The following is an 18,197-nucleotide window of genomic DNA, read 5'->3' as shown; positions in this document are numbered from 1 at the left end:
GACCAAGCTCACCAAGCTCTGCAAAAGTGACCAACAGAGTAGGCTTAATAATAGCCAGTCTCAGAAATAATGTTAAATCGCTGGTGCGTGCTAATCAATAAAACGATATAAAATCAATCAACTCATAAAAATAAAACATTATTTTCCAAGAAATTGTTTGGAATATTTACGCACATACTCTGGTTTTCGTAAATTTCTTAATTTTTGCGGTTTCCCTATTTCATAGTAGAAAAGTCAAATTTAACTGTTTAAATGGCTCAACAGATAAAACGATAAAAACCAACTCAGCAGAAGTAAACAAAATAAATATTAAAAAATGCCCATCGGTGTATATATATCTACGCTAATGCCAATGAATTTGAAACGTATCTTTTCAATGTTCAAAATACTTGGCAACTTATCATGCTTATATGACGATATAAAATCATGCCATGTCACAAAAAAACTACTATTTATGTTACGTACCATTTTGTGTTTACCATTTCATTGCATAAGTTAGTGTTATTGTAGATGTATGCCATCTTGGATTTCCGTTATGATGTTTGTAAACATTGTGTATGCCGTATGAAATAAAATATAGACTCTCTGTGTCTAGCATAATATCACTTATCATAAGTAGACCCAAGTTTTGCAAACATTGAATTAAGTTGCATGGATTGAAAAACTTTTAAATCAAATTAGTTAAAACTCAAACCAATTAAACTCAATTAATACGCGTATTTCACCGGTGCCCGGTGCCAAGCGTATTCCCAGCACGAGTAATCAGTGTATAGAGAAGCCCCAGGGGGGTGGGGGGTACGCAGAATCTACACGGCCGTGCCTCATATAACACACGCGGGCCGGCCGCAGTCAGTCAGTAGTCAGTACAGTGCTGTAGCAGCCGTGAGTGAGCATGAAGAAGGAAATCTCTCAGCTGTTGGATACACGAGGCAGTCTAGACATGGAGTAAGTAATATATATGTTTCTAAATGTATAATTATGTTTTTTATTTCTATGATCAAGTTTAATTTATGTGTGACTATGTGTAGGTCATATTGTTAAATGACTATGGATAGATCTTGACATTCCATATTACAAAGTGTTAAGACTAGTTGAGGTAGTTGAATTGCCATATGCACTGTGCACTGATGCAAATTGACCAAGCCAGAAAGAAGCCTGGCCAACAGAACAACTCGACAACTAATTCCATACTTTAGTCACTTAAATTCTTATTACTAGCCGATTATCACTAACTACTGATTATCTTTGTAAATTGGTGTATTGCCGTTGGTAAATAAAAAAATAAAATAAAATAAATCACAATATAATTTTACAATAGCACACTCAGTGGCTTATTCGACCATGTTAAGTATAAATTTTAAAACTAGAAATTTGTCTACATCAGTAAACAAAAGTACAGGGTAAACAACTTATAGATCATCCTTATGAATCTTACTAATATTATAAATCTGAAAGTTTGTGAGTTTGTGTGTATGTTTGTGTGTATGTTTGTGTGTGTGTTTGTGTGTGTGTTTGTTGCTCAATCACGCATAAACTACTGGACGGATTGGGCTGAAATTTGGCATGATGATAGCTCACATTCCCGATTAACATTAAAGCATATTCTTATCTCAAAGACCCTTTCGGGCTCCGCCCCAGTGGCTCTGTAGTTTCCCATGTTAATCTTATGATTTTTCATATTTAAAAGGAATTAATGAATCTTAACAGCTGTCTCAATTAAACAAGTTGGTTCTGTTCTATGATGTTCAACAGCATAAAAGTTACAAGGATTACCAACAGGGTGCAGCACTATTAATTTTTTTTTTTATTTATGACAACAGCTTATTTCCAACTAAAAGGTGAGTGAGCGTAGCGAACGAACTTCAACCTTGAGGCGAGTTAGCGTAGCGAACGAGCTAACCTGAAGGCATGTGAGCGCAGCGAACGAGCTCCAACCTAAAGGTGAGTGAGCGTAGCGAACGAACTTCAACCAGGACGTGAATGAGCCATGCAAATACTTATGAAGCTAAACGGGGCGAAGCCCGCGGGTACAGCTAGTGACTAATAAATATAAAATGTTAAGGCATTATTCTGTCCTGTATTGTTATTTAGAAGTGTTGGTGTTTATAATTGATTACTCATTATGTCAAACACTGTATGCATATTGTAAACAGATAACAGCTGCCAATTTTAAAATATTAACACAACAACAATTAATTTTCAACGGTAACAAAGATAAAAATTTAACTTAAGTATGAAACACTTTTTGAAAAGGTAGAATAAGATTGATATTATTTGTGTTTTTGTTTAAATTGCAGTGTTATACTAAGCAAGAATTAGATTTAGAATGAGTTGTTTGAAAAAGCATAATCATTTGCGCCAGTTTATACATAATTGAGACGTGCAGAAAATGTAACTTTTCAAGGAGAAACTTTTAAGTTAACCTTTTTAACTGTTGACTCTTTGTGATAACGACACTTATACGTTTGTATTGTACAACTTGCTCAAAATAATTCATGTTACATACTGCATTGTTATCGTGTTATAAGTGCAGCAGACTTTACTACGTTTACTACAGACCTGATGAAACGGGTTTCCTTAATTCCTACTTACATATTGTAGATGTTCAGATAACCTCCAATTTTAAGGACATTATCAATGTTATATTGGAGTTAATACAAGTAGATGAGGGTTATGGGTTTTAATTCGTGTTCATCCGAGAACCAGATAATTTTCGGCTCGAGCTTGAGAAAATCAGGAGATTTCGATGTTTAGAAACTGGAAAAATTCTGACCTTAATCATTGGACTTTGAAGAAACGTCTTTAGCAGCAAAGCTACAGAGATCATTCCCTGCAATCCACTCACCCTGCTTAAATTTTCTGTTTAAAATTTGTAATTAAAGTAAGTCCCATTGAAGCAAATTTTTCGAATCGGATACCTACCAGGTAGTAATTTGACATGATCTTTTTCCATACTTCTTTTTAGTAAGAACTGTCTTTCCGGATTTTACAATTTTTTAACTTATGGCACAAGCATAAAATAAATAGACGTATTACAATTAAGTTTTAGAAACCAATCAATAAATTAATACACAGAAACGTACCACAGTAACCTCGAAAGCCTTATGGGCAGAGTTCCTGTAGGGGATTTTTAAATCGAAAAAAATACTGAGTCAGTAGATTTTACTCCCGGCAACTTTCCTCAGTCAAGTGCACATAAAAAGAGAAAAATTTCTCTAGCGAGAATACAACAAAATTTCTGTATTTCTTAACAGCTCCGCGGAACTTATATAGAAGATCCATATTAGGTCTAAAATTATGGTAGTTTACCATTCCGAAAATCGTAGAACTGATACGTTCACTGAAACCCGTCATACAGAATGTCTCGCTACAGTACATTTTGATATTTAAATTTTCTATTATGTTACAAATTTTAACACCAAAGAAAGTTTAATTTTTAAAACTCTTGCTTGCCCTCATTTTAAACAAAGAGTTAAGCGATTTCCAGAAATATTTTCTAAAATAAGAGGAAAACAAGTCAACATCATCGCACTTGAATTCAATCATGAAACTCACTTCAAAACACCCTTCAGATTTTACAATGAATAAGAATTTTATCACATCTCATAGATCCATAGGAAGCATCCAATGCCACCGCGATTTGCTAAATGCAGTTGTGCCCAAAGTCAATACAACAAAATGTTTGTACTGTAGTTAAATTTGTTAACATTAAACGATAAAACACAAAAAATGTCTAAGGTTTCAGAAACGCAACATTTGGATGGCTGCATTCAAATAAAACACTATCTGTTATGGTTCCTTTCAAATCAGTTATTTTCATTAGCTTTCAGAACACTTGCTCACACACACTTCACACACACACATGCACTTTTGACGTCATCAGCGACCACTGTGTAGTGTTCACTGTATCTTTGTAAACACACTCGCCATCACATCTTGATTGTTTGCAGTTTTGTTTACTGTCCAGATATAAACTTCACATGGAAGTCGTTTGTTTACCTACTGTACAGTCAATTTATTCTGTTTGTTCCATTTTGAATTTTTGCTAATTTCGAGGCTGATCTCACATAATTTTTGTCCCATTTTGTTTTCAAACAGTCGTAATTTACCCGTTAAAAAAGGAGAAAATTAATACGTAGGAAAATATAAAAGGAATTCCCAAAAATTGTCATTAACAATTTTTAAATCGAGTTTTAGATGTCTTTATCGTAGGAAAATGCTCAGAGATGTATCACAAGACATATAATAAAATAACAGTAATGACTGATCCAAGGAATAGAGTCCAAATAAACACTGACTCATTTCGGAGACAAATCGTCCCAACGACGACAATTAACTATGAGGAAAGTAAAGTTTATTGTCTGAGTGATGCTACTGTACAGATAAAAGGGTTGTTACAGATTCAGATTCCGATAATACCAGGCCATGGACTTTGGATACCAAAGAGATTTTCTGATCCTATTGTAAACGTAAACACATGCAGTCTTGTTTTGATGCGTGTCCATGTTTGGTTACATTTGAATGCGCAAGATTGCGTCATAGATGTTTTATCTATGATTGCATACACTCCCTGATAAATAGATTAGTTACCCTGTTGAATCAGCTGATTACAATATTAAAGAAGGATTGTTAGTTTATCTCTGTTCAATTTGCTAATACCGTTTCAATGTTTCATGATTATTTTCATTGTACAGTATTTTACAAAATTATAAATTATAAACTGTTGTAACCAAACACAACTATTTGTAAACAAATTAATTTTCCATGTCCTTGACGTAGTAAGTAGATACTGTAAAGAGAATCGGGAATCAATCTATTTAAGATAAACCAAAAATTAAGTTAAACACATAAAGTTACCATCAGTAATGAAAACAACTGCTACGGGGGTTATTATTATGACTTATTGGATATTGCGCAAGTATAGTATAGTATAGTAGGATAGTCTTCTCGTCCTATATTTTATAATCTAACATACCGGACAGGTAAACTGTCTTAAAACTGTTTTATAAGCGATAAAATTATGACAAATCTTTATAAGGAAGTAGTTTTAATCTATGGTGTTTCCAAATTAAAGAGCATATGTTTATACGTCACGTTTGACGTATTAATCGTCCAAGTACCAAGTACGGTACAGTACCCATGATTTATATGGCATTGGATAGAATATAGTAAATTAATAAATTTCGTTTTCATATTAGCTAATCATCTGTTGTTTTTTTAATACAAAATTTGTTTATTTTGATCACGATCACAATCTTGACATCTCAGAATATGGTCGGGCATGAAGATCTCATTTGTTTTGCGCCGCTATAACGCCTATATCGAAATGTAAACAATATATAATATGCAATTACCCAAACCCACTGGGGATACTTTTTCGACAAGTCAAACAGGGAACAGAGAATTCAATATTTTAGCCCAAAGGATTGCAGGACTCTCAACAAAGAATACTCAAGTTACTAATATACAGTATTTGTCAATACGCTCAAACCAAGCATTGCACAACAAAACAAAAATAGGCTCAAGAACCGTACGTTGACACGGGTCATAAATACGAATGGGAGCAGAAACAAAATCTATTCCCAGCGAATCTTTCGCAATCTACTCAATAGAACCCCAGGAAGCAACGAAGCGACGAACTGTCCTGTTTGGCAGACGGCCAAAACAGCTGTTGGGATAGGTCGGAACATCTGACTGACAGAACAGCTGATTAGCGATTGGTCATCAAAGCCTACCAAAGCTGGCCAATTACAAAGACAGCTAACGTCGCGACGATTCGTCTTGCGATGATGCTAAAAGTGTAAATAGGCCTAGCTCGAAATAATGAAGGAAACGACCACTTTGAAGTCTGTTGAAATAAATCCAGCGACTTCTGACGGTTACAAGGTTCGCTCTGGAAATAAACTTGCTCGGTTTCCGTTCATTAACTTATGCCTTTGTTGTTGTTGGATAAATAGCATTTTAGAGCACATAGAAGTACTTTTCTTAACAGTGAAGTTTGTTTATTTAAACATAAATCATTCTGTACTTTGAAAATATTGTAACTATTTCAACATCCAAAGCCATTGTCCATGTATAAAGTATAAATTTAATACAGTAGTAGTAGTGTGTTGTTGTGTTCACTAATGCTATATTGTATCTCTATCTCAAATACAACGTACTGTACTTATACGTAAAGGAAGTCCATTAATTCATAGAATGAAAGCTGAAAGTTATTCCGAACGATTAATTAACTGTTATAATTTAATTACTCCAACAAATTTAACATACATCCTACATAATATCAGGATCGCAGTGACGGCATTTCACTACAATTCTAATATTTTAATATTCTTACTACAATTTCTACATTTTATAAATTTGGCTTTAAATCCATTTTAGCAAATGCTATGCTATGAGTAAAATTTCAGCAGCCGATGATCAAGTCCTCGGTAGTATAGTGGTCAGTATCCCCGCCTGTCACGCGGGAGACCCGGGTTCGATTCCCGGCCGGGGAGGTAACTTTTTGTCAGCACCTCGCACTCCCAGACATGTTTCAATGCTGTAATTAATTTAAAAATTTGTCTTAAACAATGAATATACAATATGCATTTACATTTTGTTCGAAATATGAGTTGTCGATTTCTAATACAATAATTATTATGCACCTGATATTTGTAATTTATGATAAGTACATACAGTAATGTTATTATAGAATATGTTATTGGGTGATGTTCCGTCAAACATAAACCTGACTAAATGCAAGGATGTTTGATATTCAGATGTTATTTCATACTACAATTAAAATTTGAAAATATTTTTAGCCAAAACAAATGACATTGCATCAACAGATGTCATTTAAATTTATTTTTTATCATAAATCTTGTATACAAATATGGTAATTTCATTTAATGAACACAAGTATACTTTTTTTGATACTCTAGTTCATCACTCCACAATTTTAACCATAATTCACTTGAAATACTGCTAATTTGTCTACACTATTGACTATTTTATTGCACCAAGGATGAGCTGGTTCAGCTGGTTATAATCATCATAGTCAATTCAGTTATCTCCTATTTTGATTCAATCAATTATTTTCAAATGTGTAGCCTATCTATATTCAGATGTTATTTCAGGTAATAAAATTTAAATTTTAAAATATTGTTTAGCCAAAACAAAAGACATTGCATAAAAAATGTCATATAAATTTATTTTTTTAATCATAAATCTTATATACAAATATGGTAATTACATTTAATGAACACACATACAGTGGAACCTTGATAAGAAGACCCTCGATAAAAAAGTTGCCCTTGACAAAAAGTGTCATTTTCAAGTCCTCTTAAAATTCTTTTACCCCTAATCACATGTTATTCCAAACCTTAATAAGAAGTCAACTTGATAACAAGTCTTATTTTACAATCCCTATGAGAGTCTTATTATCAAGGTTCTACTGTACTTTTTTGATCTCACAAAGTACTCTAGTTCATCACTCCTCCATTTTAACCATAATTCACTTTTTTTTGCACCAAGGATGAGCTAGTTATAATCATCTAATCATCATAGTCAATTCAATTAATCTTCTATTTTGATTCAATCAATTATTTTCAAATGTATCCTATATCAAACTGTTTTACTCTCTAAAAGACAACTAATAAATTAATTTTTATTCTTTTTAGCGGTGAAGGGGAAGAGTATTGTACAGTCCGCCATTTTTCTATCTCTGGGAGGAAGGTGGTCAACAGAGGTGACTCTTTCAAGGTCAAAAGGTCAACCAGTGGTCACAGTGTCACATCAATGGAGTCATCAGGGTGAGTGTTGGAATCACATAATTAGAGAACTTTATTATTTGAGAAACTTGTAGGCAAAATTAGAATTATTAGAATATTTTAGTAGAAATCCAGCCAGGTAAATGGAAATTGGCTTATTCTGCAGGTTTGCTGTGGCGTGGGTATTTTGATAATTGATATTCAAACAGCAGTAATTGTAATTGATGACTAAACATTATTAACTTACTACTAAGCAAATATCACACCAAAAAGTACAGTACAAACTTAATTTACCAATCTATTCATTTTAAGCATTGTTATTGGAAGAAGGCGATTTAATGAAGTCATGGGAATGAGGAGTTCCAATTATCTTTCTTCTTTTAACTTTATACAGATTAAATTAGGAAAAAAACCATATCAACATTAGATTTAATGATCAAATGTACAATACCATTACAGTCGATGTTTACTGTGGCGTCTTGCTTCTCTTTGACTCCCTACTCCTCCTCGGAGCATGTACTCGTGGACAATAACCAAGATAAAATGTACAATATGTTATTATCCAACAGTAAAAGGTATACCTAATAATCTTTGTCGCCGCAGGGGTGAGGTGGATTCGCCCCCGCGCAGGTCGCCCGTGCCCCAGGCAACTCTGCAGGGTGCCTACGAGGTGGCCGTCATCGGAGCGTCGTCTGTAGGCAAGAACTCACTCATCTCTCAGTTCATGACATCCGAGTACCGCTATCTACACGGCTTTGACCAGGGCAATTGTAAGTATTAAGTAAACTAGTTTCAAACACTCAACCAGTAAGTAACCTGTTTAGTTAGCTAAGATTTAAACTAATTAAGCTCCTGCCTTAGTTGATTGGTTTTCAAAGCATTGCTATCGTTAAGAGTTCAACATAAAATTGATCAGCAATAATATTGAGAATTAAGTCTTACTATGACTGAGTAGTTGAGTGGATATGTGCTTGCCATAGCAACCGATAAGTAATGTAGTCTTCATTGATTCTAGAAGATGTCAGATGGTTTTTTAGGTTTGAAGCTTAACCCGGCTGTACTTGTTTTGTTGTTTTCAGATTTTTGTAAGAAGATTGGCTAAACAATTGTCTAACTATCTAACTTGTTGCAGGTGACGATGAAGAGAGGACAGTATCAGTGCTTCTTGATGGGGAAGAATCAGAACTTACATTTACTCCAATGAGGGACAACGTTGTCGAGGTAAACAATCCTCCAACTAACAACACATAAAAAAAAAAAATGGTTACCGGTATGGTTTAGAATTAGCAGAGGAAATTATTTTAGATAATTGGCTTCTAAGTTCTCATTTTTTTATTTTCAGAGAAGATTCAAATGTAAAATACTATCAGTTGCATTTTTTGCGGTTTTTAGCGAATTTCCCTATAGGGAAGTAGCTATTACCGTAGGTCTCATGGTAAGACTTAGGCCCGGGACCGATTTACTTTTTCATTTTGATGTCCCCAGAGGCCAAAAACACCACTCGTTCAAATTTTTATATATGTATATATATATATATATATATATATACTAGCTGACCCGGCGAACTTCGTATCGCTTAAGTTATAGGTTTCCCCTAAGACAGACCGATGGAAAGAAAGTACCGTTAGGTTTAATTTTCAAGATGATCTCGTTCGCATCGCTCAATCACGTCCTGGTTGAAGTTCGTTCGCTACGCTCACTCACCTTTGGGTTGGAGCTCGTTCGCTACGCTCACTCACCTTTAGGTTGGAGCTCGTTCGCTGCGCTCACTTGCCTTCAGGTTAGCTCGTTCGCTACGCTCACTCGCCTCTCTCGTTCGCATCACTCAATCACGTCCTGGTTGAAGTTCGTTCGCTACGCTCACTCACCTTAGGTATTATTGTATTATAGATTTTTGAGCATTTTGAGAATGTATAATATGTCATATAAAGTAAATTTTCCTACTAGGGTTACACTGAAAACTAGATCAGCAATAGACAATATTATCACTAATATAGATCATGTGCAATTAATTGTAACCGGAATCATTACTCATGTGTCTGATCACGATGCACAACTTCTTGAAATTGTGGATTTAAAAAGTAAGAATAAAAAGAAAACAAAGAAAAGGCACAGAAAATTTACAGAGAATAACTTAAAAACCTTTCTCAGTGATTTAGGCAATGAGACTTGGTATGATGTTTACCAGTCATCTGTAGATAAAAAGTATGATGCATTTTTTTCTATTTTTAGTTACATTTTTGATGTTAATTTTCCCAAAGTTTTAAGTGCAGATAGTGGATATAGTAAATGTAAATGGAATTCAAAGGAGTTATTTAAAAAAAAGAGTGAGATAAATGAACTGGAAAAGCTAGGTAGGATAAGACAAAATTTTGACACATATCAAAAGATAAAGGTTAAGAAAAAGGAACTAAAAGAATCAATACACCAAGCCAAACAAACATTTTATAATGAGAAAATAAAACACTCTTCTAATAAAACTAAGGCAACGTGGAACATAATTAAAAGTGAAATAAAGCTTAACTCAAAAAGTGATTTTACCAGCAACATACCGATATGTATAGAGCAAAATGGTAAACTCCTTAAGCATCCAGTAGCTGTCAGTAACAACTTAAATAATTTCTTTGTATCAGCTGTGGAAAAGCTTATATTGCCACACATTTCTCCTTCACTTACACAAAAAACAGATATCCAGAAAAATATTTTACCTACAGATAAGTCATTTAAGTTTCACACAATAACGGAAGAACACCTCACTAAAGTGGTCCTTTCCTTTGAAAACAAGTACTCTGCAGGTTTTGATGAAATTCCAATCACCATAGTTAAAAAATCAATACACATTATCCAGAAACCACTAACACATATCATAAACTCTTCTCTTATTTCAGGAATCTTTCCTTCAAAATTAAAATTGGCTAAAGTAATTCCCATTTTTAAAAAAGGTAATAAAACTGATCCCTCCTGTTACCGCCCTATCTCTCTCTTACCTGTTTTTTCAAAAATTTTTGAACGCATTGTTTACATTCAGGTCTATAAATATCTGGAAAATAATCAACTATTTGATAAAGAACAACATGGCTTTCGGCAGGGCAAATCAGCAATAACAGCTGGTATTGAATTCATAGAAACTATAATAAATGCTGTTGACAGAGGAGAAAATGTTGTAGGAATCTTTTTGGATCTTAGTAGGGCATTTGACAGCGTGTCACATAGTACATTGTTGACTTCACTAAAAGAAATGGGAATCTATGGAAAAGAGCTTGCATGGTTTACATCATATCTAGAAAACAGAAACCAATTTGTTGAACTGGATTATGTTGTGGAGCATGCAAACACAAAGTACGTTGAAAAATGTAGATCTCAGCATCAGACGCTGAAATATGGGGTGCCGCAGGGATCGATCCTGGGGCCTCTACTTTTTCTCTGCTATATTAGAGGTATGCCAGGAGCGATTCCTGGTAACGGCGGGTCTATGTGTCTGTTTGCTGATGATTGTAATGTGCTTATTCCCGGAAGATCAAAACAACAGATTGAAACGTTTTCTCAGGAGAGTCTTTTATCCATAAAAGAATTCCTTGACCGAAAAAATCTGCTTATTAACACAGAAAAATCCAATTTTATATCATTTTCCACTAAACAACGTAGACAAAATTTTGAACCAAACATTTGCATAAAATCAGAAAGAATAAACCAAGTAAAGCAAACAAAATTTCTTGGTCTAATTATCGATAAACATCTATCTTGGGAGGGCCATGTGAACTATGTGGTTAAAAAGGTATCTTCCGGTATCCATGCGCTGCGACAGATGTTCAGAGTATGCAGTTTAGACACTTTAAGAGTTGTTTATTTCTCATTAATACATTCACATATTTCATATGGAATTGTTCTATACGGGGCAACAACAAAAACTAATTTAGATAAAGTACTAATTAAACAGAAAAAAGCTATCAGGGTGATGAAAAATCTTAAAAAGAAAGAGCCAGTCAAGAGCATCTTTCGTGAATTACAAATATTAACAGTTCATAGTCTTTATATTTATGAAACAATAATTTATGCAAAACAGATCCAACTATCATCCAGCTCAACAGAACAATTAGTATATAACACCAGATTAAAAATTAACCTACCTCGGCATAATCTCAAATTTTACACTAAAAAGACATCTTACATAGGGCTAAAATTTCTCCAGTCTATACCAGCTCACATCCGAAAAGAAACAAAATTTAATAAATTCAAGAAGCTCTTAAAGGAATATTTTTTAAGAACTCCCTGCTACTCAGTAACAGAATTCTTTAGTATTAGTAAAAAACAGTTAGGCCTAACTTAATTTGAATTCCAAATACTGTTATCCTTAAAGTCATGGTTTTGTTAAAAGTTCAAGTAAAGTAATTTTTGTACTCTTTTTATGTATTTAATTAGCAGTAAGCAATTTTGAATTTAGCTTATGACTCTATTCAAGTTCATGTAATGTGAAACTATAATGAATAAAGAATGTTTTGATTTGATTTGATTTGATTTGACCTTTGGATTGGAGCTCGTTCGCTACGTTCACTCACCTTTAGGTTGGAGCTCGTTCGCTGCGCTCACTTGCCTTAGGGTTAGCTCGTTCGCTACGCTCACTCGCCTCCAGGTTGAAGTTCGTTCGCTACGCTCACTCACCTTTTGGTTGCAAATTAGCTGTTGTCATAAATGTAAAAGAAATAATAGTGCTGCACCCTGTTGGTAATCCTTGTAACTTTAATGCTATTGAACATCATAGAACAGAACCAACTTGTTTAATTGAAACAGCTGTTAAGATTCATTAATTCCATTTCTCATAAGGTTAACATGGGAAACTCCAGAGCCACTGGGGCGGAGCCCTTTTAAGAATTTCGAAACGGGAAATAGTTTACGTCCGATTCGCATACCTACAGAATTTACACACCAAATTTCATAACGATCGGTGAAGTCGTTCCGGAGGAGTTTGCAGACAAACACTGTGACACGATAATTTTATATATTAGATATATATATATATGTGTCCGTGAACACGATAACTTGAGTAATTTTTATCCGATTTTGATGAAATTTGGTTTGAAGGTGTAAGGCGGGATAAACTTGAATGAGTTCGCGATCCAGCATGATCGGACCATGGGAACAGGGTTTTATGGGGTAAAAATTGGTTTTTCTCAATTTTGACCCTCAAAACACAAAATTTCCCAATTTTTCTCTAAACCTTCTTAAAGAGCTTAAAAAAACAAACAATTCAGTATATCAAAGTGTTTTTGTACGGTTATTGGTTACGGAGTAAACTAAAAAAATGGTAAATTTAAAATTCCCATGTTATTCTTATGGAGAATATTGTAAAATGTTGTAGTTTGCTTGTTTATGGATATCTTTTGATCAAACTTGGCAAATATATTCATTTTATACTAAGCAATAATTATTTTACTTAAAACACACACTTTATTAGTTTCCTTTGTAGCAGCAAACCTAGGTACTCGTTAAACCTAATGTTATTTAAATAGATCAATTGGAAATCAATTCAGCCAAATGGAAATTCGCTTAGGCGTCAGGTTTGCTGCGGCGGGGGTATTTTCATAAAGGGACAAGCAAATAAATTAGAGCAATGTTTAACCTACTTAATAGTCAAATACAGACTCTGTTTCTTTTACAGAGTTACAAAAAAGATGGTTTTGCGCAGTTACCCTCTTATTTCTACAACACTGATAATCTGAAAATGGCATGGAAAAAGAAGACAGAAAGTAACTTACTTAGTAAAATTTGTTGTTTTAGACTTGAAATAAATAACACTAAACCAACTATAGCTACTTGGTTGACTATTTTGGGGGTTTAAAAGCTATAGAATATTCTCTGAACACAGACATATTCTGTAATACAGTAGTTTTTAAATCAACAACTAGGTGAAAATTTTCATTCATTAACACAACAAATTCAACCACTCATAATATATTGTTGATTCAAATTAACGACTCAATCCAAAGTTGTTTTGTTTGCAGGACAAGTCCAACTGGAGGTGGATGCGTGGGTTGGTGGTCGTCTACTCCGTGACTGACAGGGCCAGTTTTGTCCGAGCACAGAGAGTACTGGAGACACTGGTCACTGCTGGGGCGGCAGATGGCCGAGCGATCATACTAGTGGCCAACAAAATAGACTTGGCTCGCTCACGTCTGGTCTCAGAACAGGGTGAGTAACATTACGGAACTAAAATATCCTATATATTCAACTAATACTCTAAATCAACCCAATTTATTAATCTTCAGAGTTAATAGTGTCACGTGCAAAGGGTAAAATATGATATAACATATTTTCCTGAATTTGAAGGTCCAGGAAAAGTTTATTAATGGAGGGTATGGGTAAAGCTACCCCTGGCTACTTTGACCTTTTGTACTAGGTGAAGCTGTGATTTAATCTTTACCTAATACTTTTAACGTTTAAACCACACCTAAGCCAACACAATTACCTACCTATTATATTCTTGTTATTCCACAACCTGAGTGACCCCATCTTCTGCCCTGTACCACAGTTCTTCTTCCTACTCCAAAATATCATTTATCTCACTCATATTTCCTCCACATCCCTCACCCCCAAGTTTTCATTATCATCTACCTATTCCTCTCATTTTCTTTTCCTTATCACAATTAACTGCAAGATTGTAGGGGATGTTAATATTTATTTTTATTTACCCTATTCTAAAAACTGGTTGTTACAAAGCAACTTAGGTTTGAATATTTAAATTTTTCAACTATAGTCCATGCGTTTATTTAACTATATCATTATCATTACTTTTTAAAACAACATAACGTGAATGGGTATTTTATATATAAATGAAAGTTGAGTGTGGAATGAAGTTAAATTATCCATGATGCTTTGATCCCAATCAGCTGTTTATTTTCCAGGGTCATTTATAAAAGCTCAAACAGATGTTGCAACACCTTAACTTTTAAAAATACCGTGTAGTTTTATCATTGGAATGTCACATGATAACTTTCCCAAAGTTAATAAAAATTTTTGTTCACAGAGGGTCGCATCCTAGCTACAGCTTGTAACTGTAAGTACAGCGAGGTGAGTGTAGTCATCAACCACAACGTAGACGAGTTGTTGGTAGGACTACTGGCGCAGATTAGATTCCGGACTGGAGCAGACAGATCAGGACAAGAGCGGGGAAAACGGCGCAAATACCGAGGATCCAAAACTTCCGCGAGCTTCCGAGGACTTCTCAGCAAACTAAGGATAGCCAAGAGCCATTCTTGTCACAAACTCCATGAGTTGTAACAGTTGTGGACAGTTGAAGTGTAGAGTGAAACTTTCAGTTTTAAGAGTCCAATTTTTTTGGGACCATGACTATTATTAATGGTGGATATACTACAGGAAATTAAAATGACGATGCATCTTTTGGTGCAAGAATTAGACTACAGATCATATTGTTAATGATTACCATTCGATAACTCTTTGCTCTTCCTTGTGGTTTTCCCAGTTTTCAGAGTGAAGCAAAATTTTAATGTATCACCGCTTTGGATTTAGCTCTACTAAGATGAGATTTTGTAGTATATTTTAATATTATACTAATAGATTACAACACAAGTATATTGTACTGAAGATTTTTCTTTTATTTGAACTGCATCTACAATCTAGTTGAAGTAGTAATGATTTAGTTTTCTTTGAATTGGCGGTGAGTAAAAAAAGCCATACAATAAAATATAAATGCATGGAAGGGATGGTTTGGATAGTATTTATGGTGTTTTTCACGATAGTTACACAACTTGATTTAGATTTTTTTTTTATGTTATCCAACTAAATGCTAGAATATGGAATTAAAATATTTTACTGACTCTCATAGAGAGGAAAATCCATATCTATATGATATGTAAAAAATATTGAAATCTTCAACTATATTTACTACCTACCACTATGTTACAAACAGCATTTTATTCGTGTTTAATTCATATCAGCGTTTTAAATAAAAAAAAAAAAAACTCATGGAATTTATAAAAAAATGACATAGGCCTTACAATAACAAAAAAATTAAAATAGAGTAGGCCCTACAGCAAGTGCATTTTTCATCCTATTTTGGGATATTGGTAGTTAGAAATTATCTATATTAGGTTTATTTTATTTATTAGTTGTCAAATTTGTTATTTTTTTATTATGTTCATATACTTTTAAGTTTTAACAGTTATTCTTGGATTGTGTTCATTTGGTTTTATAGTATGTTTTTTATATAACTATACATACAAAATGTTATTTTGTTAAGTATAACTTGTTACCCAAAGAATTATTTGTAGGCTTATTATTTTAAGACTGTATCAATGTTTATAACTAATTAAAACTGTATTTTTGTTCAGAATAACAAAGTTAGTCAAGCTAGTTTAAAAATCTAGTTTAAAAATAGCCACGTACAATATTAACAAAGTAGAGTTTTTTATATGTTAAGATATACAAGATAAAACAAAATTAGTAAGATCAATTTGGTAAGAATATGTGAAGATGTCTAACTAATGTCATGTAAAATATAAGTTAAGTATTTATATATTTTGTACATCACTTTTCTTGGGGCAGAAAATATTAATTATTTGATAATAATATTAAATTAGAAATAGCTTAAAAGTATAACGTATAACTAAACATTTTATCTTGTTGTTTGCTAACAGTTTGATTACAATGTTGCAATAATTATTAGAATTTACATGAATAATAGAGTATACGTTAAATGAAAGATTTGTGACTGATTTTATAATTATTTTGTTAATATGTTTAAATGATGAATATATTTGTACATAAAACGTAAATAAATGTATTTTCTAGTTTTGTACATTCTAGTTTTTATTTATGCCTCTCCATCTAAAAAAAAAAAAAAAAACATAAATAAACAAATTGAGGTATCCAAAAATGATTATATACAATGTGTGTAATATTTGTTTAATGCTGGTAATACTTTAAATGAAAGAAAATCCTTTTTTGGGAACTGAAATGTGTAATATTGTGAACTCTAATTTTATATGGACAAACAATAAAAATAAGATTTCAACAAACTGACACATACTTTCTCTAATTAACTTGTCAACAACTCTTATCATGGGTAAGCGGTGAGAGTAACTATGATATTTTATAAGGAAAATTACAGAACTACCTAGTTGCAATAACTTTTAGACTGTTATTTTGACAGCAATGGGGGTTGTACCACTTTGTTTTGAGTTAAAAGGAAAAAGGACCATAATATACTAATGAGTAATTATCAATCAAAATCAGTCCATGGGAAAATCACATAAGTTGCAATCACTTTTGCACCATACTTTTTACAGCGATGGGGGTTATACTATTAGTTAAAGAAGTCTATAACATACTAAATCTTAATCAAATTTGTTCAAGCTGTTTTTTATCTGATTTTACTACACAAGGACATCACTTCGAAACCCATTTTTATGGACTCAGGTGGACATATATCTACCCACAACTCAAAAATTGTGGCGAAAACAATACTTTATACAAAGTAAAAATATTAAAATTTAAAACATGTGGAAAATATAAGATACATTAATGAACTTAAGTGAATGACAGTTTCTGTCACATGAAATCTTTAAAAATTTCACAACAAAATACAAGGTGACATAATTAAAATTTTTGTAAACTAGAAGTTTGGAAGTAGTATACTATGGGCTGTGGGTTAACCAGTGTTGTTTGTGTACCAAGTGACAGCACCGTAGATGGGTTTTAATTTTGTTTCGGCCAGTTCACCGATCTGGTGTGCAATTTGTAGAGAGTTCATTTCTCTGAGAGAATGCTTAGGGAGAGCAGTCCAACTAAATAATCTGTAATCTGTTGGGAATCTGTAGGGCGGATGTTGACGGATGGGATGGTTGGAGTGAGTTATATTTCAGTTCTAGCATTTTGCTACTTTTTAATTAATTTTACTGTGTGTGTACCCACTGAAAATTGTTATTTATTGTTCATGAAAGAAAAAACATAACAGAATTTGTAAGAATGTGCAACATAAAATCCATTAAGAATCTATGGGTTTCAAATTTTTAACAGCTTGGACAACCATTTTTGTCTGGTAAATCAGTTTTGTTCCGTAAAAAAGCCTTTCAACATTTTCGATGTTTGTATGTTCAAACATCGAGATAGGAGTTTCCAATAGTTTGGACAAATTCTCTTATCTAAATTATGACAAAAATAATCACAAGGTAACAATAGTTTTGTGAGAGAAATCATGAATGGAACATTTGCACAGGACGTTTGTACGCATGGGCACTTTGAGCCAGCTGAGAATCATGGAACATCAACATCAACATACAAACACCAAGATGAAAGTTTCCAATAGTTTGCACAAGTTCTTTTATCACAACTGTTAATCAAATAAATCACAAGTCATCAATCTGGTAAAAGGAATCATGAACAGAACGTTTGTACACATAGTCACTTTTCGCCACTGAAGAATGATCAAAC

At 33.4% G+C, this 18,197-nt stretch overlaps 1 protein-coding gene and 1 non-coding gene across 2 annotated transcripts; both read left to right on the top strand.

Annotated features, from left to right (window-relative positions):
- The first annotated feature begins 839 nt into the window (after nucleotides 1-839).
- On the top strand, nucleotides 840-16,474 carry LOC129004392 (ras-related protein Rap1-like). The gene is made up of 6 exons (XM_054432963.1): nucleotides 840-945; nucleotides 7,662-7,793; nucleotides 8,355-8,521; nucleotides 8,884-8,972; nucleotides 13,751-13,937; nucleotides 14,773-16,474. The coding sequence occupies exons 1-6, from the start codon at nucleotides 893-895 to the stop codon at nucleotides 15,024-15,026; spliced, it is 882 nt and encodes a 293-aa protein (XP_054288938.1). The 5' UTR covers nucleotides 840-892; the 3' UTR covers nucleotides 15,027-16,474.
- Trnad-guc (transfer RNA aspartic acid (anticodon GUC)) lies at nucleotides 6,426-6,497 on the top strand. The gene has a single exon. It is a non-coding gene; the product is annotated as a tRNA-Asp (tRNA).
- Nucleotides 16,475-18,197: the final 1,723 nt, after the last annotated feature.

The sequence above is a fragment of the Macrosteles quadrilineatus genome, unplaced genomic scaffold (assembly GCF_028750875.1).
Source record: "Macrosteles quadrilineatus isolate MER2022 unplaced genomic scaffold, UCM_ALF_1.0 Scaffold_9__3_contigs__length_116548681, whole genome shotgun sequence".
NCBI classification, from domain to species: Eukaryota; Metazoa; Arthropoda; class Insecta; order Hemiptera; family Cicadellidae; genus Macrosteles; species Macrosteles quadrilineatus.
The sequence above is the reverse complement of the archived record's forward strand: the minus strand, read 5'-3'. Positions and strand labels throughout refer to the sequence as shown.

Bases quoted from the DNA above. Each gene is read 5' to 3' on its own strand.
- LOC129004392 (XM_054432963.1), top strand. From the start codon at position 893: ATGAAGAAGGAAATCTCTCAGCTGTTGGATACACGAGGCAGTCTAGAC. The intron at 7,794-8,354 runs GTGAGTGTTGGA...TTGTCGCCGCAG, and splicing joins ACATCAATGGAGTCATCAGG to GGGTGAGGTGGATTCGCCCC. The intron at 8,973-13,750 runs GTAAACAATCCT...TTTTGTTTGCAG, and splicing joins TGAGGGACAACGTTGTCGAG to GACAAGTCCAACTGGAGGTG.